Genomic DNA, 20,028 nt, shown 5'->3' on the forward strand with positions numbered 1-20,028 from the left:
ATTTATAGTTAAACCATTTTCATATTGTACATATGCTATTTACGTCTCTCGTCTTATCCGATGTTGAATCAACATTTTCAACAAAAGTGACAGTGGTCCGTCTGTCTTTATTCACCAGAGCTAAGAAGAAAATAGGTCAACGTAAGCTGTGGTTGCTCTCTGAGACTCTCTGGATAACACCGCCCCAAGCGTTACAGAAGAGAATTGAACGTCTCGAACCCGACCAAAGGCTATACAGTTAACGGATGTGATTTTACGCCAGAGTCTCCAAAAGTATTCAGTAACACAAGGAAAATTCGCTCGATTGTTTGCAAATCACCTTTTTGAAAAAGTCGCTAGAGGGTTCCTAATACCCACTAAACAGCCTCACACTGCAACAAAGAGCCAGAAAATGACGTCCCGTCGCACATAAGTGACGTAGTTCGGTAGACAGGCAAGATGGCGGCATCGGCTTGGCTGCATGGCCCGTCAGCTATGCGTTTAACCGAGGGTTTGCTGTCTGTTCTGAAAGAGCAAAGACCGGACTATTTACCCTCTCTGTTGGCGAACTACAGGGAGCATGGAGTGTTCCCCACACAGGTACTTCCTCACCTGCAAACGCGCATTAGCCCCTCAGGCTACTAGCTTGCTATTAAGCTGTGCTGGGTGGCTTTGTTATTCTCAGAGCTGACACATGGAGACATTGTGTTGTTTTGTTTCGCTATAGCTGCTAACTTTTTCTTTTTTTAAATATTGATAGGCCGCCAGCGCCGTAGGGAGTTTGGTGGGTTTTAGCAACGCCAAACTGGCCTCAAGCAAAACCAAGTGAGTGGCACCTCGTATTTGGCTTTTATTAACTCACTTTACAATACTTGACACTATTGTGTTGTGTTTAAATGAGCAGGTTTGAGGGGCTCTGTTTGCTCTCCATGCTGGTTAAGGACAGTTCCTGTGATCTATTCCAGCAACACTGCCTCTCCTGGCTGCGCTCCCTGCAGCAGGTCATCCAGGTTAGACGCTCTCTCATTGCATGATGTTTACATTGCAGTCCGTCACTGTATGCATGTGATTCTCCAGTCGCAGGCGCCAATGCAGACCATCCAGCTGGCTGTGACTATTTTGAAGGACTTGCTGCAGTATTCGTCGCAGCTGGCAGAGCTGGCCAGGGAGGTGGGCCTCAACTGCATCTTGGGCATCCTCACATCGCTACTGGGCCTCAAGCAGGAGGTGAGCAACAAGGGTGTGTTGCTGGGGTCTCTTAAGTAAAGCGTTTTTCTTCATTTTTCATCATAATAAATAATAATCAGGATAAATGGACATAACAGAACATAGTTGAAATAATGGGTGAGTACTGACAATTAACTCATAAGAATGAAGAGTAATGAGTTGTAGTGCTTAGACATAGCATTTTGTACACAGTGATTCAAGACTCTTCTTCCTTGTATTTTACAAACATCAACTGCTTGTATTGTTTCTTGAAATTGCTCATTGTTTGAGTTCCTTACTCAATCCGTTCCATAATTTGATTCCACATACTGAAATGCTGTAGGTTTTTAACATTGTTCTCGAGTATAAGTGTTTTAAGTTTAGTTTTTCCCTGAGATCATATTTCTCCTCTCTTGTTGAAATGTGTTGTATGACATTTTTGGGTAACAGGTTATTGTTTGCTTTATGCATAATTTTAGCTGTTTTGAAAATTTACCAGATCAGCGAATGTTAGTGTTTGTGATTTTAGAAATGTAGGATTTGCAAGTTCCTTATACGCGGCATTATGGATTATCCTAACTGATGGTTTTTGAGGTATGTTTAGCGAGTAAAGTTTACTTTTCTCGTTATTACCCCATATCTCCACACAATATGTTAGATATGGTAATACAAGAGAGCAATAAAGAGTCTGGAGTGCTTTTTGGTCAAGGAGAAATTTAGCTTTATTCAATATTGAGGTATTTCTCGCCACCATATTTTGTATATTTTTAATGTGAGATTTCCTGCTCATATTTTCATCTATTATGATCCCCAGAAATGTTCACCCTTTCAATGTCCACACCGTCAATTTGTATTTGCACGTTTGTATCATTTCGGGTATTACCAAATAGCATTATTTTAGTTTTGCTTACCGTATGGTCAAGGGTAATCTGTTTTTATCAAACCACCTTTTTAGTATAGTCATTTCCTGTGACTTTTTTTAATTAGCTCTTATGTGCTTTCCCCAGCACCAAAAAGCAGTAGTATCGTTTACAAATAATACTAGCTCTAGGTCTTTCATCACTATGCTGATGTCATTAATATAAAAGTTGAATAATTTTGGCCCCAGTATTACCCCCTGGGGTACTCCGCACGTAATATTTAAACTTGCAGATGTGTATTCTCCTCACGTATTGCTTCCTGTTTGCTAGGTAGCTTTTGATCTAATTCAAAACTAACCCTCTGATTCCATACCTCTCTAATTTTGTAATTAGGATGTTGTAATTAATAGTATCGAAAGCTTATGTCAAATCAATAAATACTGCAGCTGCACACCTTCTGCAGTCTATAGCTTTGGTAATTTTCTCAGTAATTTCGATCAGTGCCTTAGTACAAGTCTAACTAGTATAAGTCTAGTGTGCTTAGACTAGTACTGGACGACCTCTGGATCCAGACTCGGACCGCGGTCCGCCAGTTAGTGATCCCTGGCTTAGTGTCACAAATACCCCTTTTTTTATGGGTGCGTTTGTGTTTTTTTGCTACAGGCATTTACTGTACCTTTTCTTTCCGTTGTGGCACTTGAATGATAAATTCTTTTATTGTCAGTGTGAGCTGGCGGCCATGGAGGGGATGACGGCGTGTATGATGTACTACCCCAGAGCGTGTGGATCTCTCAGGGTAACACAAATAATGCTTACGTTGCTGTCCATCATCATCATTATCATGGTAAATGCTGAAGTTGCTGGTGTCTTTCAGGACAAACTGGGCGCCTATTTCCTCTCCAAAATGGACAGTTCCAACAAGAAAACACAAGAGGTTTGTCATCAGTGTTGATGTCATCTCATCGTTTGTTTGAATGAATTGTCAGCATCCACTTCTTGTTATGTCAGATGTCATGTCAGTGTTATGGCCGCCTCCCCTGCCTGGGAGGCCTCATGGATCGCGTGTCTGGGGCCGGTCGGGCTGAGAGATGGATCAATCAAGTTCACTGCCTGCTGGCCTCGGCCAATAGCCTGCTGACTCATCTCTTCCAGGGCTCAGAAATGGGTCTGCACTCCTTGGAATTACCAAAACTGACAAAAAAAAAGCATGTTGTCACAGTGTGCGTACACATTTTTTTTTTTTTCAGACAGAACGGTACAATACGAAGGGCCAGGAGTGGAGCTGGGCTTTCCTCATCTCGGCCAGTCTGATCCTCTCCTGCTTTTACAGCTGCAGCACAGATACACAGCAATCTGCCTGGCACTCAAACACACTCTACGGTATACTCTATGCTCACTCTTTATTACTTACGTTACCATTATAATCTAAACTTAGGTACACCTGTACAAGATCCAGTCCAAGAGTTGTTTCAAAGCAAAGATAATACACACATATGTACAATATGTATGAAATCATGTTTGTCATCTTTTCAGGGTGGACCCGGCATCAGTTGTGCGTCTGCCTGTCAGACCCGTTCTCAACCTAGTGTGTCGAGCTCTGGCTGTAACCTCCAAGAGTATTGTGAGTGCCTGCGCGTTTCCAATAAAAATAACACATTTAAAAGCAATACACAACACATTTTAAAACCTATTTTGTGTCAGAATTTAACAGGGGACGGCAGCGTGAGGTTGCTTCTCTTGCCCGTTATACACACCAACACACTGGAGGTCTTATCCACTCTCATCACAGTGTAAGTTGAAACATGCACAGGCTTAAAAAAAGAAAAGAAAATAAAGCTGTGAGATTTATTCATGTGTTTGTGTATTGCAGCGTGCGCAGCAGCATGGTTCAGTATGCCGCTGTCCTTCAGAGGCTCTTCTCGCAAACGCTGAGTGCCTGGATGCCTCCACCTGAAGCTAACCCTGGGCAGCAGAGAGCCTACACGTACGTCATAGAGAAGAAAGCCTAATATGATCAAATCAAGCAGTGAGAGTTTGCTCATGCTAATGTGGCAGCTTCCCCCCCCCCATAGCTCGGTGCGCATGTCCGTGTACAGAACCTTAGAAGTTTGGGTCCAGGTGGCTGGAGCTTCTGCCAGCATCCTCCAGGGGAGCCCCAGCCATTCGGAGGTCCTGTTTAGCCACCTCCTGGGTGACATCACACCAGGGGCAGAGTCCATCAAGGTGAGCGCCCCTTTCATGCAGCTCTATCAATACTACAATACTGATCACGTCGACCTGCTCCTGCAGCTTCGTGCCGGTCTGTCAGCTGATGTAGTTCCTGGAGGAAAACCGGGCCCCCGAAGGACGAAACCACTGGTCATGGCGGATGCAGTCGGGCCATCCCTCCAGAGGAAAGGCGACACTTTGGCCAATCAGGACACTTGCCTTTCAGCCCTCAGGGGTGAGGACCTGTCTCACAAGTGTTCATCATACTTTTCACTCTTATTCTTTAAATATGATGTCATCATACTTGTTTTCTTCTTCAAAGCACTGAGACAAATCATACTGACAAATGGAACACTCCTAAAGGCTGATTTGCACAAGGTAAATGTCAGTCTCAGGCTTATTGCTTAAAGATGAGCATTGTGTCCAAAAAACAATTGTTCTTGTGGGAATGCGGAATATATCTTTCATTCATCTTGCATTCAGACAGTTTTTGTGGGCTCACCCCCTCAATTATTTGTCTTGTAGCGCCTCCACGAGGTGGTGCTTCCGCTGTGTGTGCGCTTGCAGCAGCAGCAGCAATCAAACTACAGCTCTGCCTTTGAGACAGCAGGGGGTGTAAGTGGGCAGTACGGCGGTGCCCTCACAAGATGGGAACTATACAGGTAGCACATCATTTTCATCTTTGCTGTATACTGGTTCGTATGGTACTTGAACATTTTGAATCGCCTCGCAGGTTGCTGTTGGCTCTCGTTCTGGTGCCATCGCCCTCTTGGCCTCAACCTCTGACCTGTGCTGTGTCCATTCTCAGCAAAGGGCGCAACGACCACAACCTCAAGGTGGATGTTGTATACTTATTGTACATGTTGTCTTTTTTGCCTTCACTTATGTGTCACGTACTCTCCTTTTAATTTCAGGTGTCGTCATTCTGTACTGAGGCGCTGACCATCTGTAACTCCCTCCTCCACCCCCGCTCTCCCTCCATCACCATCCCTTTACCAGCTATTGCCCTTAAGCCCACCCCTTCTGCTCCAGTCCTCCCGTCCCCCCAGGGTGCGAACCCAGGTCTTCCCCTGCCAACTCTCCTTGGAGGCCCCAACTCTTCCACTCCCTTCCCCGCCCGCCACTCCCTCTCTATGGGCTCCACTTCCTTGCTGGGCTCCCTGGAAAACCACCTTTCTCTGGTTCCGGGCATGACGGGCCAGGGTCACACCCCAGGCGACATGATCCTGTCCCCGCAAGCTCACCACCAGCCGGACCCTGCTGGCCTATGCCCCCTGGAGGGACAGAGACCTGTTTTTATGCGCTACGACAAAGAGGAGGCTGAGGACGTGGAGATCTCTCTGGCCAGCGACTCTGATGACAGCGTGGTCATCGTTCCTCCAGGGATGCTCAACATGGAGGTGCAGCAGAACCAGTCAGCTGCGACTAATTCTCACAATCTGACTTCTGTGACCCCCGGACCAGGGCTTGCTGTAACTCTGCCGGGGGCTCAGTCTGTCACTGTGTCTCCCACCACACAAGCGACCACCACAATGGACGACGTCTCCCTGGCGACCTCCTCCCCTCTCCTCACCCCCTCCACCGTCCCCGTCAACTCCTTCCCTCCTCCCAGCTCCTCAACGGTCTCTCTCACTGCACCCTTGAATTCCAGCACAGCCCCCACAGGTGAGTCGGTGGGAAGACCTCAGCTCCAGCAGATGCTGATGCAGCCCTCAACCCCTGCCCCCATAACCCTTCCTTTGCACATGCTGGGCCAGCAGGGAAGACTCCTCCAGCAGCAGCAAGGCCCACCCCCCAGCAAGGAGGACTCGGCTGTCATTAACATCAACAGCACTGATGAGGAAGAGGACATGGAAGATGACGATGAGCTTGAGGAAGATGAGGAGGACGAGGAGGAGGAAGTGAGTGATTTTCCTGAGGGGGAGTTTTACGAGGAGGGGGAGGAGTTTGATGAGTTTGACGAAGAAGGAGAGGATCTTGAAGAGGAGGAAGAGGAGGAGGAGGTGGAAGAAGAAGAAGAAGAAGAGGAGGAAGATGGAAGGATGCCTCCATTGGAGGGAGCAGAGGAGCAGGCAAATGTAGGCGACATGGTGGAGGAGGAGAAGCCTGATGATGGAGCAGAGGGAGGCATACAGGAGGTGCAGCCCAGCCGATCAAACTTTGGTGAGGACAGGATGAAAGTGCAGGAGGTCGAGAGTATCGGAGTCTTGGAGGGGGCCAGAGAGGAGGAGGAGGAGGAGGAGGAGGATAGGATGGATGACCCCTCAATGCCTCAGATCCTGTGTGTGACCGGAGGAGTGCTGGAAGAGAGGGATGAGGAGGAAGAGAAGGGTGCACAGGTTGTAGCTGAAGCGGCGTGTCAGGAGGCACCGGGTTTGGAGGAGCAAGGAGCTAGCGAGGTGCAAGTGGCCACACCCCCCCCAGAGGAACAGCAGGTAGGTAGACCTTACACATTAACTGGAGATGTATAATTACTAGCAAGGTGGAGTTCTAGTTGTACTCCATCTCATCCCTAAATTCTTCAACCCACCAGGAAACGGCAGCTGAAACCGCTCAGGATTTGACTGAGAATGATGACGAGCCGCCCGTCCTCCAGAACGAACTGCTGGCAGGCCCCGCCGAGGACTGCTCGCTAGCCACAGAACCTGCAATTTTATCTGGACCAAACTCACAGGAGCAAGAGGAGTGCAACCTGGAGGAAAACGGCAAAAATGAGACGGAACACGCTGGTCCAGAGGAAGGTGTGGGAGATGGTGAAGAGGAAAGTAAAGGAGTCAAGAGGAAGAGGGAGCACACACAGGTAGAGGATGAGGCAGGACCAAGCACAGAGAAGAAAAAGGTAAAATTTTCTTGAACTTCAGGAAGTAGTAAGTGACCAAATGGATGGATTTAATATCGGCACTAGTGATGTTGGATAACATTCATTCATGCCTTCCTCAGATGGACGATGACACCATGGCTTCCATGTTGGCTGATTTTACCGCCTGCCCACCTGACAACGACGACGAGGCTCCCTCGGCATCAACCTGCTAAGAAACGCATCACATGGGGTTGCCGCGGATACAAGACTATCAGTCCTGAGATTTCCTCGAGAAGCAGCTGCTTTTGCTCCGCTGCTGCGCTCAGGCATCAGTATTCACGTTTGTCATGTTAAATATCATGACTAAACTCCCATCAATGTGGGGTGGTGGATTGTTCTAGGCAGGTTGTCATCAACTAGTTTTACAGTATTGAGGTGAAAATGTAAGATGTATTATCACTTTGTATCATGCTACAGCTAGTAACGTCTCTGAATTCATGCATCTTTTTTGCTTTTTATGTTCTGTCATCACTTGTCTTTTTTTGCTTTGGTATAAAACAGTAAAAACGTTGAAAAGGGTTGATGGCGCCAAGTTCACTTCAGATTTTCTGAGAAATGGTATGACACTAAAAAACAGCAGAGCACTCCTATCATAGAGAGGACCTTTGACTTAAATCCTTAAAAACAGCAGAGCGCTCCTCAAAAAGTCCTGAAAAACCGCAGTGCAGTCTTGCCACAAAAAGGATCTTTGAGTAGTGTTTTTTTCTGTAGGTATACATCTACCTACAAGATGACGGTGGGGGGATTGCCCCAAAGGGAAGTCAATGAGGGCAAATTAAACCACTAATTGGAATGCAGCCCATATCTTTTACATGTTGACACTAACAATATTTTTTTCTGTTTAAAATCATTTCAGTTCTTTCAGCTGAAGTGTCACAATTTTCTAATTACTGTAAAGAATAAAGACTGTGTGCCAATGGATGTAGTGAAAGAGAAAGTATGAAAGAAGGACAAATAAATCAGTCTAATATCAGTTAAACGATCCTGACAATGCAATGCTGAGGGAAAATGAAGAAATAAAGATAAAGAAAATATAAAATTAATTAGTGATAATATTGAATCAAATAGAAGCACAATGAGAAATACTGTATACAGTTTACAAAGTAAACTTAAATTTGCAGTTCAGTACAGCAGGTCCATGACAAGTCACTGCTAATAAAATGGTGCTTCGCATGCCTGTACACTAGATGGGGATGTTGTCTATAAGCCTGCTTGCAGTAAAGGGAGCGAAGAACAAGAGGGCGGGTCAATCTTTGGACTTCAGGTTGGCTTGGATTGCCATGCTAACTTACGCAGAACACTCAGCGTGTTAATGTTTCTACAAAGTCGACAACAGGTAAGACTAAACTTTACCGCCACCAAATATAAGCTGTTTAAACCATTTATATGCATATTTGCATTCTTGTTTTGAAACAAGAACGTCTTTTATTGGGCGAATATGTAAGGTGACCATATTTTAATTGCCAAAAAGCCAGGACACTTGGCACTTTGAATGGCAATGAGATACTCAAAGATGCCTTATAATTTAATTAATTTAATTTCAATACAGGCCTCTACGGACAGAGAATTGTTGTATTACAAAATACTATACCATCTACAGTATAACCAAATACAAATTCAGACAGGCTTCTCAGAGGTTACTCAACATGTTTCAATGATATCTAAAATAATCATTTAGATGAATTTAAATGGTGCAAAAATAAAAATCTGTGGAATGAAATGTCTCCTGTGTATGACAAAAATCGTCCTGTAAGAAAATATTTTACCTTTTCAAGTCTGACTGGACACATACCGGTAAATAAAACAATGTTAAATAATTAGCTTAAAATTAGCTTAAAAATAACTCTCACAAACCTTTCAATGTAATGATATAAATAATAAAGACATTACTTCAACAAACACAAAATGTATGTGTAGTTTTCTTCTTCATCCTTGTTTCCCCTCTTCATCCTGTTTTTCTTCCTCATCCTACGTGTTCGCTGGCCTATATTTTGCTACAGAACGGATTTTTCTCCAGTCGTTTTTTTTTTTTTTTTTTGCTGCTGAACAAATAAAAATGAAAGAGTGCCCTAATGCCAGTCAATTGAATGGCCCAATGAAAACCGGGGCATTTTTATCACTCTCTTAAAAAAAAAAAAAAAAAACAGGACGTGAAAACCTATTACAATAATATGTGGACAGTATTATAAATCGAATTGTTTCTCAACAAGACATTTCCAAGTGAAACACATCATTGTAGTCTGTATTGGGAGTGAACTTAGACACCCTGAACTCTGCTCTGCATTTGATAGTAGCTCAACTGCAAAGGCAACTTCACAATGTAAGACAAGATATTTTGAAAGGAATGTCCACCATTTAAGCCTACATTAAACTCACTTTACAGGAGGGTAAGACTTTTTATGTGACAAACTGTTGAAACTATGCACATTCACCTTCATTTACTTGGATTTAGTGTGAAGACATGAAGATCAAGTATGAAGTGGCTGACCTCCCCAGTGGACCGCTGGACCTCTACAGAAAAAAAGCTTCTTTTGCCTGGAAGGACATGCTCCTCTTTCTGGAGGGAGAAGAGGTTGTGGCATTCAAGGTAGTGGCACTCTCCAAATATTTGTTAAGTTAAAAAAACATTCTCTCGTTTTAAAAGTTTTTGTCTTGTGTAGCAACATATCTTCACGACTTTGGAGAACGATCCTCTATTCTCAAGAACACCAGGTGAAGACATCCCTGTCGAGAGAATGCGAGAACTCACCTTCCTCAGGTGTACTTTTTTACTATTATTATTATAATTATTAACTCAATCATGTGTTTTTTCACACATGTTGGGGTGTAACTGTATGCTATTACGACTGCTCAATTTTAAGGCCACGTAGGGCCGAATTAAATCCGTTTTATTTTCTCCCAAATTCTGTTTAATTTTTTCTAAATTCTGTTTTTTCCATTATAATTTTTTTAGAATTCAATTTTTTTTAATCATTTACGCTTATTTTACCACCATAGAGTGTGTGCTTTTTGAGTCAGTAAATAAAATGTACATTTATTAAATGCAAAAAGCCGTACATTTATTAATGGACAATTTTGCCCAGTATTTCAGAAACATATGTAGCTTGGCTAACTTTTCTGATGGCAATTCAACCTCTGTACACATTGCTACAAAATCCTTGTGGTCAAAGAAGAAGTAGTCACTCATGCGATTCCAATTGCCTTATTTATGTGAGCTATTTTTTATGACACCCTAAAATTGTTAGTACAATTAGACAGGATTTGTTGCACAGCACTCTTATTTTGAAGGACGGTAAAGTGTTGTGTGTGTTAAAAATGTCTCTTGACTGTTGCTTTACCTGAGCTTGGGTGCAAGAATAAACGTGCCTCCTGCAGCTGTGGCTCTCATTTTATTTCACTCAGAACTTGCATGACGTCAGGGGGCATCCTAAAATACTCGGGCGCATTAACAAGCGGTAAAACACAAAACTGTGTAAACGCACTCATACACCGCTTTCACTTACCATGTGGGAAGGCCTCTGTAACGAATCAAAGGTTCCGGACTGAAAAATCCAATTATGAATACATGTTCCGTTACACCTTTTAACAGACAGTAAAGTTTGGGATGAACACTGACAGGGTGAAGCAACTCTTCCGCTATGACTTCCTGACCAAAGAAGAGGTCATGGCCAACCCGTGGAAGATGACGATTCTCAATGACTGCTTGGGAATGTTTGACTGGTCCTTAGGGGCCAAGTATTTCCTCAACAAAGGCGTGAGTGCTTCTGGGAACAACACATATCTTTTGGGTCTTTCATAAGCTGTCAAGGTCACATGTCATTTTCTTCATTTTCAGATGTTTGGAGCTACGGTTGCCAACACAGGCTCGGCAAGACACAACAAATACGTGGACAGCACTGAAGATATGACTGTAAGTGCATTTTCACATGGATTCAAGAAACAAGGTGATGAAGTTTCCATACGTGTGTCTTTGTGTAGACATTCGGATGCTTCGCGCTGACCGAGTTGAGTCATGGCAGCAACACACGAGCCATGAGGACCACAGCCACCTATGACCTTTCCAGCCAGGTCAGCACACACCAGTAACTTGCAGTCAGGGGAGGCAGGTGAGGCAGTGCCTCACCAATCATAATGAAAATAAAAAAAAACAATATCAATAATTAACAATAAAATTAATAGTAATATCCGTTCTTTGTACTTTGTTATATATTCATTTTCTGTAGGATTCCTTTTTCATTAATTTTTACTCATAATAGAGTTAAAGAATATAGCCATTTTTTGTTCAATCTGTTCCCTGAAACCACTATTGGTAATATATACTAGCCAGTGGTGGTGTAATTTGGAGCCAAGGAGGGCTAACATCTTTAACATTAAAAAAAACTCCAGTCAATGCCTCACCAGCCATGAACCTCACCGCATGTCACTAGCACACAGACACACAGCCCCATTCCATGGATGAATAATATTCCATTGATAAATAATAACGAGACGTGTGGGTGTTCTGCAGGAGTTTGTCATCAACTCTCCAGATTTTGAAGCTGCAAAGTTTTGGGTGGGAAACCTGGGTAAGACTGCCACACACGCACTGGTCTTCGCTCAGCTGTACACGCCAGACGGAGTGTGCCATGGCCTGCACACCTTTGTCGTCCCGGTAGGGCTCAGTCTAGTTTAAGGACTCATATTCATTTTGTGCAAATACAAGTCAGTATTTCAATCACACTACTGCCGCTGCAGGTGAGAGATCCGGAAACCCTGCTGGCTCTGCCTGGTGTGCTGGTTGGCGATATGGGCAAGAAAGTAGGCCAGAATGGATTGGATAACGGGTCAGTAATGGCACACGAACCATTGATTTTACTGCCTGTCTTATAACATTGCAACATTCAAAAATTTGACTCTCCTAATATTATTCCCTACTACCATTTTCATGGATGTCACAAAAGTTGGTCGAGATTTTTTTATCATGACAGGACAGAAAAAAGTTTAAAGTATACATGTTCACAAACAAAAGTTACTCATTTTGGGTGCAAAACCAGGGGTCGTGCTTTGATGAACTACTAGGGCCTTTCAAATCAAAATCACAGACAGACAAGTGATGACATATAACGAATAATTTTAGCCAACGTGAATGTAAATGTGAATGGTTGTTTGTCTATATGTGCCCTGCGAATGGCTGGCAACCAGTCCAGGGTGTACCCCGCCCCTCGCCCAAAGTCAGCTGGGAAAGGTTCCAGCATAGCCCCGCAACCCTAGTGAGGATAAGTGGCATAGAAAATTAATGAATGGATTTAAGCCAACTGCATAGAACAGGGATATCCATCAATCCACCCATGTTCGATGCCGCTTATCCTTACTAACGTTGCGGGTGTGCTGGAGCCTGTCTCAGCTGACTTTTGGGCGAGAGGCAGGGTACATCAATCCAATCACAGGGCACATATAGACAAACAACCATTCACATTCACTTTAATTCCTATGAACAATTTAGAGTCTCCAATTAACCGAACATGCATATTTTTGGAATGTCGGTGGAAACCGGAGTACCCGGAGAAAACCCACGTACACACGGGGAGAACATGCAAACTCCACACAGAGATAACCAAATGGAAATTCGAACCCAGATCTTCCTGATCATCGATTAATCAATTAATAGTTGCAGCTCTAATGATACACATCGATATACTGCATCAGGAAAAATTATGGAATTTTTAAATATCAATTCCGTAGGAACCCTGTTTGTCTCATAGTAGCGTTTCACATTGCCACTTTTGAGTGCCACAGTCTCTGAGCATGTAAGACAAACCGGTTTGTGGTTAAAGAGGGAAGAGTCAACATAATGGAGTCTGTCAATTCTGGGTTAAAAGCTCTATTTTCGCAGTCCACTGACATCTACTTGGAGAGTGCCCTGTTTATTTATTTTTAAGGATTTCTCTGCTGACAAAAAAAGCGTCAAATATTGCAATGCCTTGGACAAGGCATGAAAACATTCAATAATTCAAAAACTTTGTACGGTGAAGAAATTTGTGGCTGATTCAGATGACAGCTGGGATAAAGGCTTAATGAGAAAGGTTTCTGCCAGACAAATTTATTGAATCAAGAGAGCACCTGCGAAAAAGCTATTATTGAGCAGCAAACAGGTATTTGAAGCTGCTGGTGCCTCTGAGCTCCCATGAACCTCGAGGTGTAGGATCCTCCGGAGGCTTGCAGTTATGCATAAACCTAATATTTGGCCACCCCTACACAATACTCACAAGCAGAAACGGTTGCAGTGGGCCAACAAAGACATGAAGATTCATTTTCAAACAATCCTGTTTACTGATGAGGGCTGTGCAACCTTGGGGGTGGCCCGGATGGATGAAGTAGAGTATGGCCAGCATATCTCAACAAGGCTGTGATGTCAGCAAGGAGGTGGCTGAGTCATGTTTTGGATCGGAATAATCGGGAAAGAGCTGGTAGGTCCTTTACGGTCATTAAAGGTGTGAAAATGACCTCAGCAAAGTTTGTAGAGTTTCTGACTGACCACTTTCTTCCATGGTACAATAGAAGAACAGTACCTTCTGCAGCAAAATGACCTTCATGCTTGACAATGCACCATCTCATGATGCAAAGAATACCTACCCCTCTGTCATTGGCTCTTATGGGCATAAAAGGAAAAAGAACCTCATCGTTTGGCGACCCTTTTTTCCCTGTCCTCAACCCAACTGACAACCTATGGAGCATCGTCAAGCAAAAAATCTGTGAGGGTGGGAGGCAGATCACAACAAAACAGCAGCTGTGGGAGGCTATTCTGACATCTTGCAAAGAAATTCAAGCAAAAACTCACAAGTTGAACGTAAGAATTGTGAAGGTTATATCAAAGAAGGGATCTTATGTTAACTTGTAATTTGGCCTGTTAAGATGTTAGTGATTGAAATAGGTTTTGCTTTCAGTAAATATGACCTTCTTATGCTGCAAATTCAACAAATGATTATTTTCGGTTCTTAACAACCAGTGAAATGCTTTGAAACTCTGTTGTGCATAATAACGTGCATTTTAAGTTTTTATTTTGGAAAGAAATACTGTTATCATTGGGAGGTTTGTTCAATAACATTCAAATTGTACTCTAAAGGTTGATGACTTGAAAATTATCCCGACTGTAATTTATATTGACTATTTAGCAAAACCAGAGAAAAATATAATTTGAATAATAATTTAGAACACAGCCATAACTCACGCTAGGCAAATGACGACAAAAAAATACTGCTGGTGGTGTTTGTTCAGTCATGGTTTACATGTATGTAAACGGCACAGGTTTGCTTTGTTCCACAACGTGAGGGTCCCGCGGGAGAATCTCCTGAATAAGACAGGTGATGTGACTCCTGCTGGCAGTTATGTGACCCCTTACAAGGTAAACTACTTAATAATTCTACAATGAAGTTACTACCTAATAGTTGTACGATATTCTCATTTTTTGTGTTGTATTCTTAAAGGCTTTGCTGACAAAATCTTTGAATACATTTTTCTTTCCTCTGTGTTTGTTGAGGATGCCAACAAGCGTTTTGGGGTGTCTTTGGGTGCCCTGTCGGGTGGCAGGGTGTCCATCACCAGGATGGCTCTCACCAACCTCAAACTGGCTCTGATTGTGGCCATACGCTTCTCAGCCACAAGGAGGCAGTTCGGGCCCAAAGACATGGAGGAGATTCCTGTGCTTGAGTACCAGTTACAGGTTGGCAGAGGTCCTTCTCCCCTCGTCTTCTTTTCTTCATGTTAAGAGATGGATGTGTCTGGTGTGCAGCAATGGCGCCTCATTCCCTATCTGGCGGCGGCGTACGCTCTTGAACATTTCTCCAAGTCCATCTTCATGAACTTTGTGGAGTTTCAGATGGGACAGCTAATGAAAGTCGACAGTGACAGACAGGTATGTTCAATTTGTTTTTGTCATCCGTCTTTTCCAGAAATGACTCTTTGAAAGGGATAGATAGGGGATAGGGATTTTTGAAATGGAGATAGCTAAAATGAAGATATTCTTTTCTCCTGTTTATTTTATTTAAATATTCAGCTCTGAGCTTTGTGAACATTTTCAACATTGTGAACATTTTCACAAATACAACTTGTGCAAGTATGTTGTAAAAACTGACAGGCAGAGATGGGCCGGGAGATCCATGCCCTGGGCTGCTCCAGCAAGCCCCTGGGCTCATGGATGGCTCAGAGGGGCATCCAGGAGTGCCGTGAGGCCTGCGGCGGTCATGGTTACCTGGCCAGTGAGTGGTTTAACGCAGTGACATAGCCTGTGCGCAAATACAGACGCCTCACTTCCTTTTTTGTCCTATCCAGTGAACCGCCTTGGAAGTCTCCGCGACGACAACGACCCCAACTGCACCTACGAGGGAGACAACAATGTGCTGCTGCAGCAAACCAGCAACTACCTGCTTGCTTGGCTCCACGCTAAACGACTCGGTCAGTCCCTCTTTGCAAGAGCCAACATGTGCACTACAAGCCGAGACACGTCTTAACTTTGAAGGCGTAATGTGGTTCTGATGGTTTCAGATGGAGTTCGTATTGAGTCTCCTCTTCACACTGTGGACTTCCTGGATGATTTCAACAGGATCCTCGAAAGCAAGTTCACAGCACACACACTTGATGACTGCCTGGACCCTGCAGGTAGTTTTTCATTATGTTGTGTCTCAGTCAACTCTTCTACCTTGACTATGAATGTGGTACTTACAGAAAAAGTGCTTTCATGACCACGCTGGGTTCCTGTTCTTTTAAAAAAATAATTAATAAAAAAAAATGTACATGTGCTTTCCAATGTATATATTCTGTCTCATTCGCTTAGGTGAGCAACCAAATGCTTTTAGTTGTCTCCTTCAATCAAAGTAATTAAAAGGCTCCTCCTTTCTTTGGCATTCTACCCAGCTTCCTGTTTGTCCTTGTGTAATTGTATTGGTCTAATTTTTGTTGCTTGTCTTTGATTTTGTATGGCAGTTCTTAAATTTGATGGGTTGATTTGATGGAGTCAATTGTTCCTTGTGACGTCAGTGTCGTTGGCTGCCTACAAGTGGCTGGTGTGTTTCCTGCTGGAGGAGAGTGACAAGAGGCTGCAGCAGCAGAGGACTTTGGGCAAGGAGGACTTTGAGGCCCGCAACGATAGCCAGGTAGGATGCACACATGCACGCGCCCACACACACGCAAACAATAAGCTGATAAAAGCTGGACCATAAAAATTCTGGACTGTTCATAGCATTGTATCAAATAAGCTGTCCATTGTGTGTGCGCGCACAGGTGTATTACTGCCGCACGCTGGCCCTGGCCTTCATTGAGCACTGCTGCCTTGAGCGCTTCCACGAGCTAATTATGGATGAGAAGACGCCAAGCGGCCTCGTGGGAGTTCTAACTAAGCTGTGTGCTCTTTATGGACTGTGGAGCCTCAGCAGCCACATGGTCACACTCTACCAGGGTGGGTATTTTTCTATCTATAAATATATCAATATTATACAGTCTATATCATGTCAGTGACAGTGTTGCTCATGTGCAGGCAATTTTCTGAATGGAAGGAAACCAGCTGAGTTGATCCAGACGGCCATTCTTACTCTGTGCACACAGGTCATGCGCACACACTGCTCTCATGCGTAACAACATTAGGGACTAGGGTTGGGTATTGTTTGCTTATTATTCGATACCGGTTTCCTATCTCAGCTGACTTTGGGCAAGAGGCGGGTTACACCCTGGACTGATCGCCAGCCAACAAATAAACAACCATTCCAATTCATACCTATGGACAATTTAGAGTCACCAATTAACCTAACATGCAGGTTTTTGGAATGTGGGAGGAAACCGGAGTACCCGGAGAAAACCCACGCACGCACGGGGAGAACATGCAAACTCCACACAGACACAGAGCTGCCCAAGTGGAGATCGGGAAGACCTGGGTTCGAATCTCCACTTGGGTATCTGTGGGCATTGGGGCCAACATGCTAACCATTTCCCCGCTGTAGGATAAATAAATAAAGTACAAATACTTGGTCACCGTGCGGCCCGTGCCCGAACTAGTACTTAACAAAAGGAAACCATACAAATTTTGTTAAAAAACAATGCCTTTTTATTTTTATTGAATTTAATAACATTCAAGTTGCACAGAATAGTAATTTCAATACTTAAATAGTATATATAAAATTAGAACAAAGTAATAAATTCACCAATGTGAAATAAAATTGTAAAAAATTGTCAAAATTATTACAACACAGTCAGCAGCAATACAGAATACAGGGTGCAAAAAACATTTTACACTGTAAGTGCATACATTCTTCTGTTTAAGTGCATGCATTCTACACAATTCTAGCAGAAATTGATCATCGATATGCAATTGTGTTGATGTCAGACTACTGTTGCAATGGTGTTTGCTAGTTAATCCTACATGCAAGAGTTGTATATTAATTTAGCTAAATGAAGTGACTTACAAGACATTAGTTTTATCACCTTCAAGCACTTACAGGGGTTCTTAGTCTGCATCTTTTAAGATGAAGTACAACCAAACTTCGGAGATTTCAGCCAGAGTAGTTTAGCTAGATGCTCACTGTCGTCTCTGCAGGTAAAAAAATAATGTCAATTGAAATACCGTCAGAACAGTTGACACAAACGAACTCTTTACAAAGATAATAACGCAAGCTACACAAATAATACACATTCTTCATAAGTTAGCACTTTTTTTACTTGAATTGCTGCTTAAAACAATGTTGCTTCCTTTGTAGCTGAAAGATGATGCGGTGTCACTGGTGGATGTGATGGCCCCCCCTGACTTTATCCTTAACTCCCCCATTGGTAACGCTGATGGACAGGCAAGGCCACACAGTACACACACACATACTGTATCGCTACACTTCAGCAATGCAGACACCAAATAACATAATTTGTCAATGAAGTTCTGTCTTATTCATCAGCATTGGGAAGCCATGTTTTATATGTACAGCAGAACCTTAGTTAGCATTAATGCATTCCAGAATGTCCGACTCTAACTGAAACGTACCATAAGAAATAATGTAACTCTAATTAATCTGTTACAGAAAGCCAAAAATGGAAACACAAACATGTTTCTGTAGTTTTACATGCAGAAAATACTTCAATGAAAGGGATAAATGAACATTTCACATTACTTTGACCTTGACTGAAGACTTGATTGTTGACCAAGATGGCAATGTGGCAGTGAGGTTCACTACTTACTTGTTTTCCTGTGAGTTATTTCTTGAATTCATTGTGGGCTATTTTGCAGCCCTGAACAAAAGAAAAGCAGAGACTTGTTGCATAATTGTGTTACTTAGCAAAGAACTACAGTCAGACACTAGTCCAGGGGTGTCAAACTCGTGCCATGGAGGGCCGAGACGCTGCAGGTTTTCTTACCAGCTAGTTACTAAAGCAGGTGATTTTAATGATCAGCACCTTCAATTTGAGGGAAGGAGCTCATCAATTAAATCACCTGCTGGAGAAACTGGTTGGAGATAAAACCTGCAGTGTCTTGGCCCTCGGTGGCATGAGTTTGACACCCCTGCACTAGTCAGATATCATAGACAGGAGACGGAGCTGACTTGTGGTTCCTGTTTCCATGTATTAGCAAGCTAATAAGCTGCTAACAGGGATGTTTTGTGATAGAAATGCACTAAGAACACAGTTAGACTCATGGAGTGTATTAATAACACAAGATGCAATAAGTCCATGCTACATGTGCTAACATTCTGTACTGTGTGCTGTTCTGACCCAGCTCTACAAGAACCTGTGGTCCACCATGATGCAAGGGCACCAGGTGCTGGAGCGCCCGTCCTGGTGGAAAGAGTTCTGTGCCGACAAGCCTGTGATTGGATCCCTGCGAGCCAAACTGTAGCTGCCAGGCGAGCGCAGACATCTTTGAGTGCCTTAAATTATTGCATGCAGCTCTTTTTTTCAAATGATTTTATTGTAGCCCTCTCACATTAAAGCAAATAGCATTGATTGCAGAGAGTTTATGGAAATCTGAAACATTAATTCACATTTAAGTTTGCTTTGACATTTTATTCTTATATATTGTGTACATGATATACAGTATTGTGTGACCAAGTGAATATGAACAAGCTTCTAGATTAGTGATACCATGTCCAGATTAATAGTTCACTAATAAAGCTTTTTGACACAACACTCTGTTCTTTGGTCAGTCGTTGTTCTAAATGCTCTGGACACAAGTTAGTGTTTAGAGATAATCAATTATAAGGTAAAAAAACCAATAAAGTTAAGCAGGAGTCTAAGCACTTTAGTGGATGTGTATCAGTCACATGTCTACATTTTGGGGAGATTCCAGTCGCTCTCTTTACAGCCCTCATGAGTCCAGAACCTTTTTGACCCACTTTTGCCGTCCCCTTGGGTCACAGCGAGTTCACCGAGTCTGCAAAGGAAGCGCTTTGTATATGCGAGTGTTCCCTTAGTGCTGCCTTTTTCCAAGACCAAAATCGTATAGGCCTACCAAAAATTCAAAACATGCTGAGTGGAATACACAGCTAAATACAGTAAATCTCCCTGAATGATACCTTTTTTGCTGTAAGCCGGTCCTCCTCAGTCATCTATTAACAAAAACAAATCTTAGTTTGGCCCTTTTTCCAGAGAAAAAGATGTGTGCAGATAAAGATGTGATTAAGGTGGCTGTAGATGGGCCAAATATTCAAGGAAGTTATTGCAGTAATGCCTCTAAGACAGTCTTATCCCAGCTGAACACACAAGCTACATTAGTATTGCTGACACAACAGTCCAAGACAATGAGTCACGTCAGGTTCCCAAAAATGTTTCAACAGTTGTTGCTCAATGATCCCCATGACTTCACTATGACCCTTGAACTTGACTCATATTAATACTACATACTTTTAGTACTACCCAACATTTCAATTAGGAAAGCACAGGATTATTTTAACACATTCAATCACAATT

At 43.1% G+C, this 20,028-nt stretch overlaps 2 protein-coding genes across 4 annotated transcripts; both read left to right on the plus strand.

Moving 5' to 3' along the window:
• The first annotated feature begins 412 nt into the window (after nt 1–412).
• On the plus strand, nt 413–7,945 carry pelp1 (proline, glutamate and leucine rich protein 1). The gene is made up of 19 exons (XM_054752435.1): nt 413–579; nt 740–804; nt 884–989; nt 1,057–1,206; nt 2,770–2,841; nt 2,920–2,979; nt 3,054–3,210; nt 3,293–3,425; nt 3,579–3,666; nt 3,747–3,835; nt 3,916–4,029; nt 4,118–4,268; nt 4,335–4,488; nt 4,576–4,631; nt 4,779–4,915; nt 4,987–5,089; nt 5,168–6,688; nt 6,787–7,092; nt 7,194–7,945. The coding sequence occupies exons 1-19, from the start codon at nt 439–441 to the stop codon at nt 7,284–7,286; spliced, it is 3,696 nt and encodes a 1,231-aa protein (XP_054608410.1). The 5' UTR covers nt 413–438; the 3' UTR covers nt 7,287–7,945.
• Nucleotides 7,946–8,337: 392 nt separating this feature from the next.
• Nucleotides 8,338–19,248, plus strand: acox3 (acyl-CoA oxidase 3, pristanoyl). 3 transcript variants are annotated; one of them, XM_054753565.1, is made up of 19 exons: nt 8,338–8,449; nt 9,566–9,700; nt 9,774–9,825; nt 10,703–10,867; nt 10,949–11,023; nt 11,092–11,181; nt 11,621–11,764; nt 11,848–11,936; nt 14,398–14,494; nt 14,630–14,812; nt 14,882–15,004; nt 15,227–15,347; nt 15,421–15,543; nt 15,634–15,747; nt 16,126–16,241; nt 16,369–16,543; nt 16,622–16,689; nt 17,835–17,921; nt 18,839–19,248. In XM_054753565.1, the coding sequence occupies exons 2-19, from the start codon at nt 9,588–9,590 to the stop codon at nt 18,956–18,958; spliced, it is 2,055 nt and encodes a 684-aa protein (XP_054609540.1). In that variant the 5' UTR covers nt 8,338–8,449; nt 9,566–9,587; the 3' UTR covers nt 18,959–19,248. The 3 variants fall into 3 exon arrangements, with proteins under 3 accessions (XP_054609540.1, XP_054609539.1, XP_054609541.1); XM_054753564.1 differs by having other exon boundaries at nt 8,344–8,449; nt 9,774–9,871; nt 10,732–10,867; XM_054753566.1 differs by lacking the exon at nt 8,338–8,449 and having other exon boundaries at nt 9,651–9,700; nt 9,774–9,871.
• The last annotated feature ends 780 nt before the right edge of the window (nt 19,249–20,028 follow it).

Source organism: Dunckerocampus dactyliophorus, chromosome 15 (genome assembly GCF_027744805.1).
Source record: "Dunckerocampus dactyliophorus isolate RoL2022-P2 chromosome 15, RoL_Ddac_1.1, whole genome shotgun sequence".
Lineage (NCBI taxonomy): Eukaryota > Metazoa > Chordata > Actinopteri > Syngnathiformes > Syngnathidae > Dunckerocampus > Dunckerocampus dactyliophorus.

What these genes read in the sequence shown, in the direction of transcription:
- acox3 (XM_054753564.1), top strand. Translation starts at nt 8,426, where the DNA reads ATGTTTCTACAAAGTCGACAACAG. An exon ending in ACAGCACTGAAGATATGACT is followed by an intron (nt 11,024 to 11,091) that starts GTAAGTGCATTT and finishes GTCTTTGTGTAG; the next exon opens with ACATTCGGATGCTTCGCGCT. An exon ending in GTTATGTGACCCCTTACAAG is followed by an intron (nt 14,495 to 14,629) that starts GTAAACTACTTA and finishes GTGTTTGTTGAG; the next exon opens with GATGCCAACAAGCGTTTTGG.
- pelp1 (XM_054752435.1), top strand. Translation starts at nt 439, where the DNA reads ATGGCGGCATCGGCTTGGCTGCATGGCCCGTCAGCTATGCGTTTAACC. An exon ending in ATGGAGTGTTCCCCACACAG is followed by an intron (nt 580 to 739) that starts GTACTTCCTCAC and finishes AAATATTGATAG; the next exon opens with GCCGCCAGCGCCGTAGGGAG. An exon ending in CTGTAACCTCCAAGAGTATT is followed by an intron (nt 3,667 to 3,746) that starts GTGAGTGCCTGC and finishes ATTTTGTGTCAG; the next exon opens with AATTTAACAGGGGACGGCAG.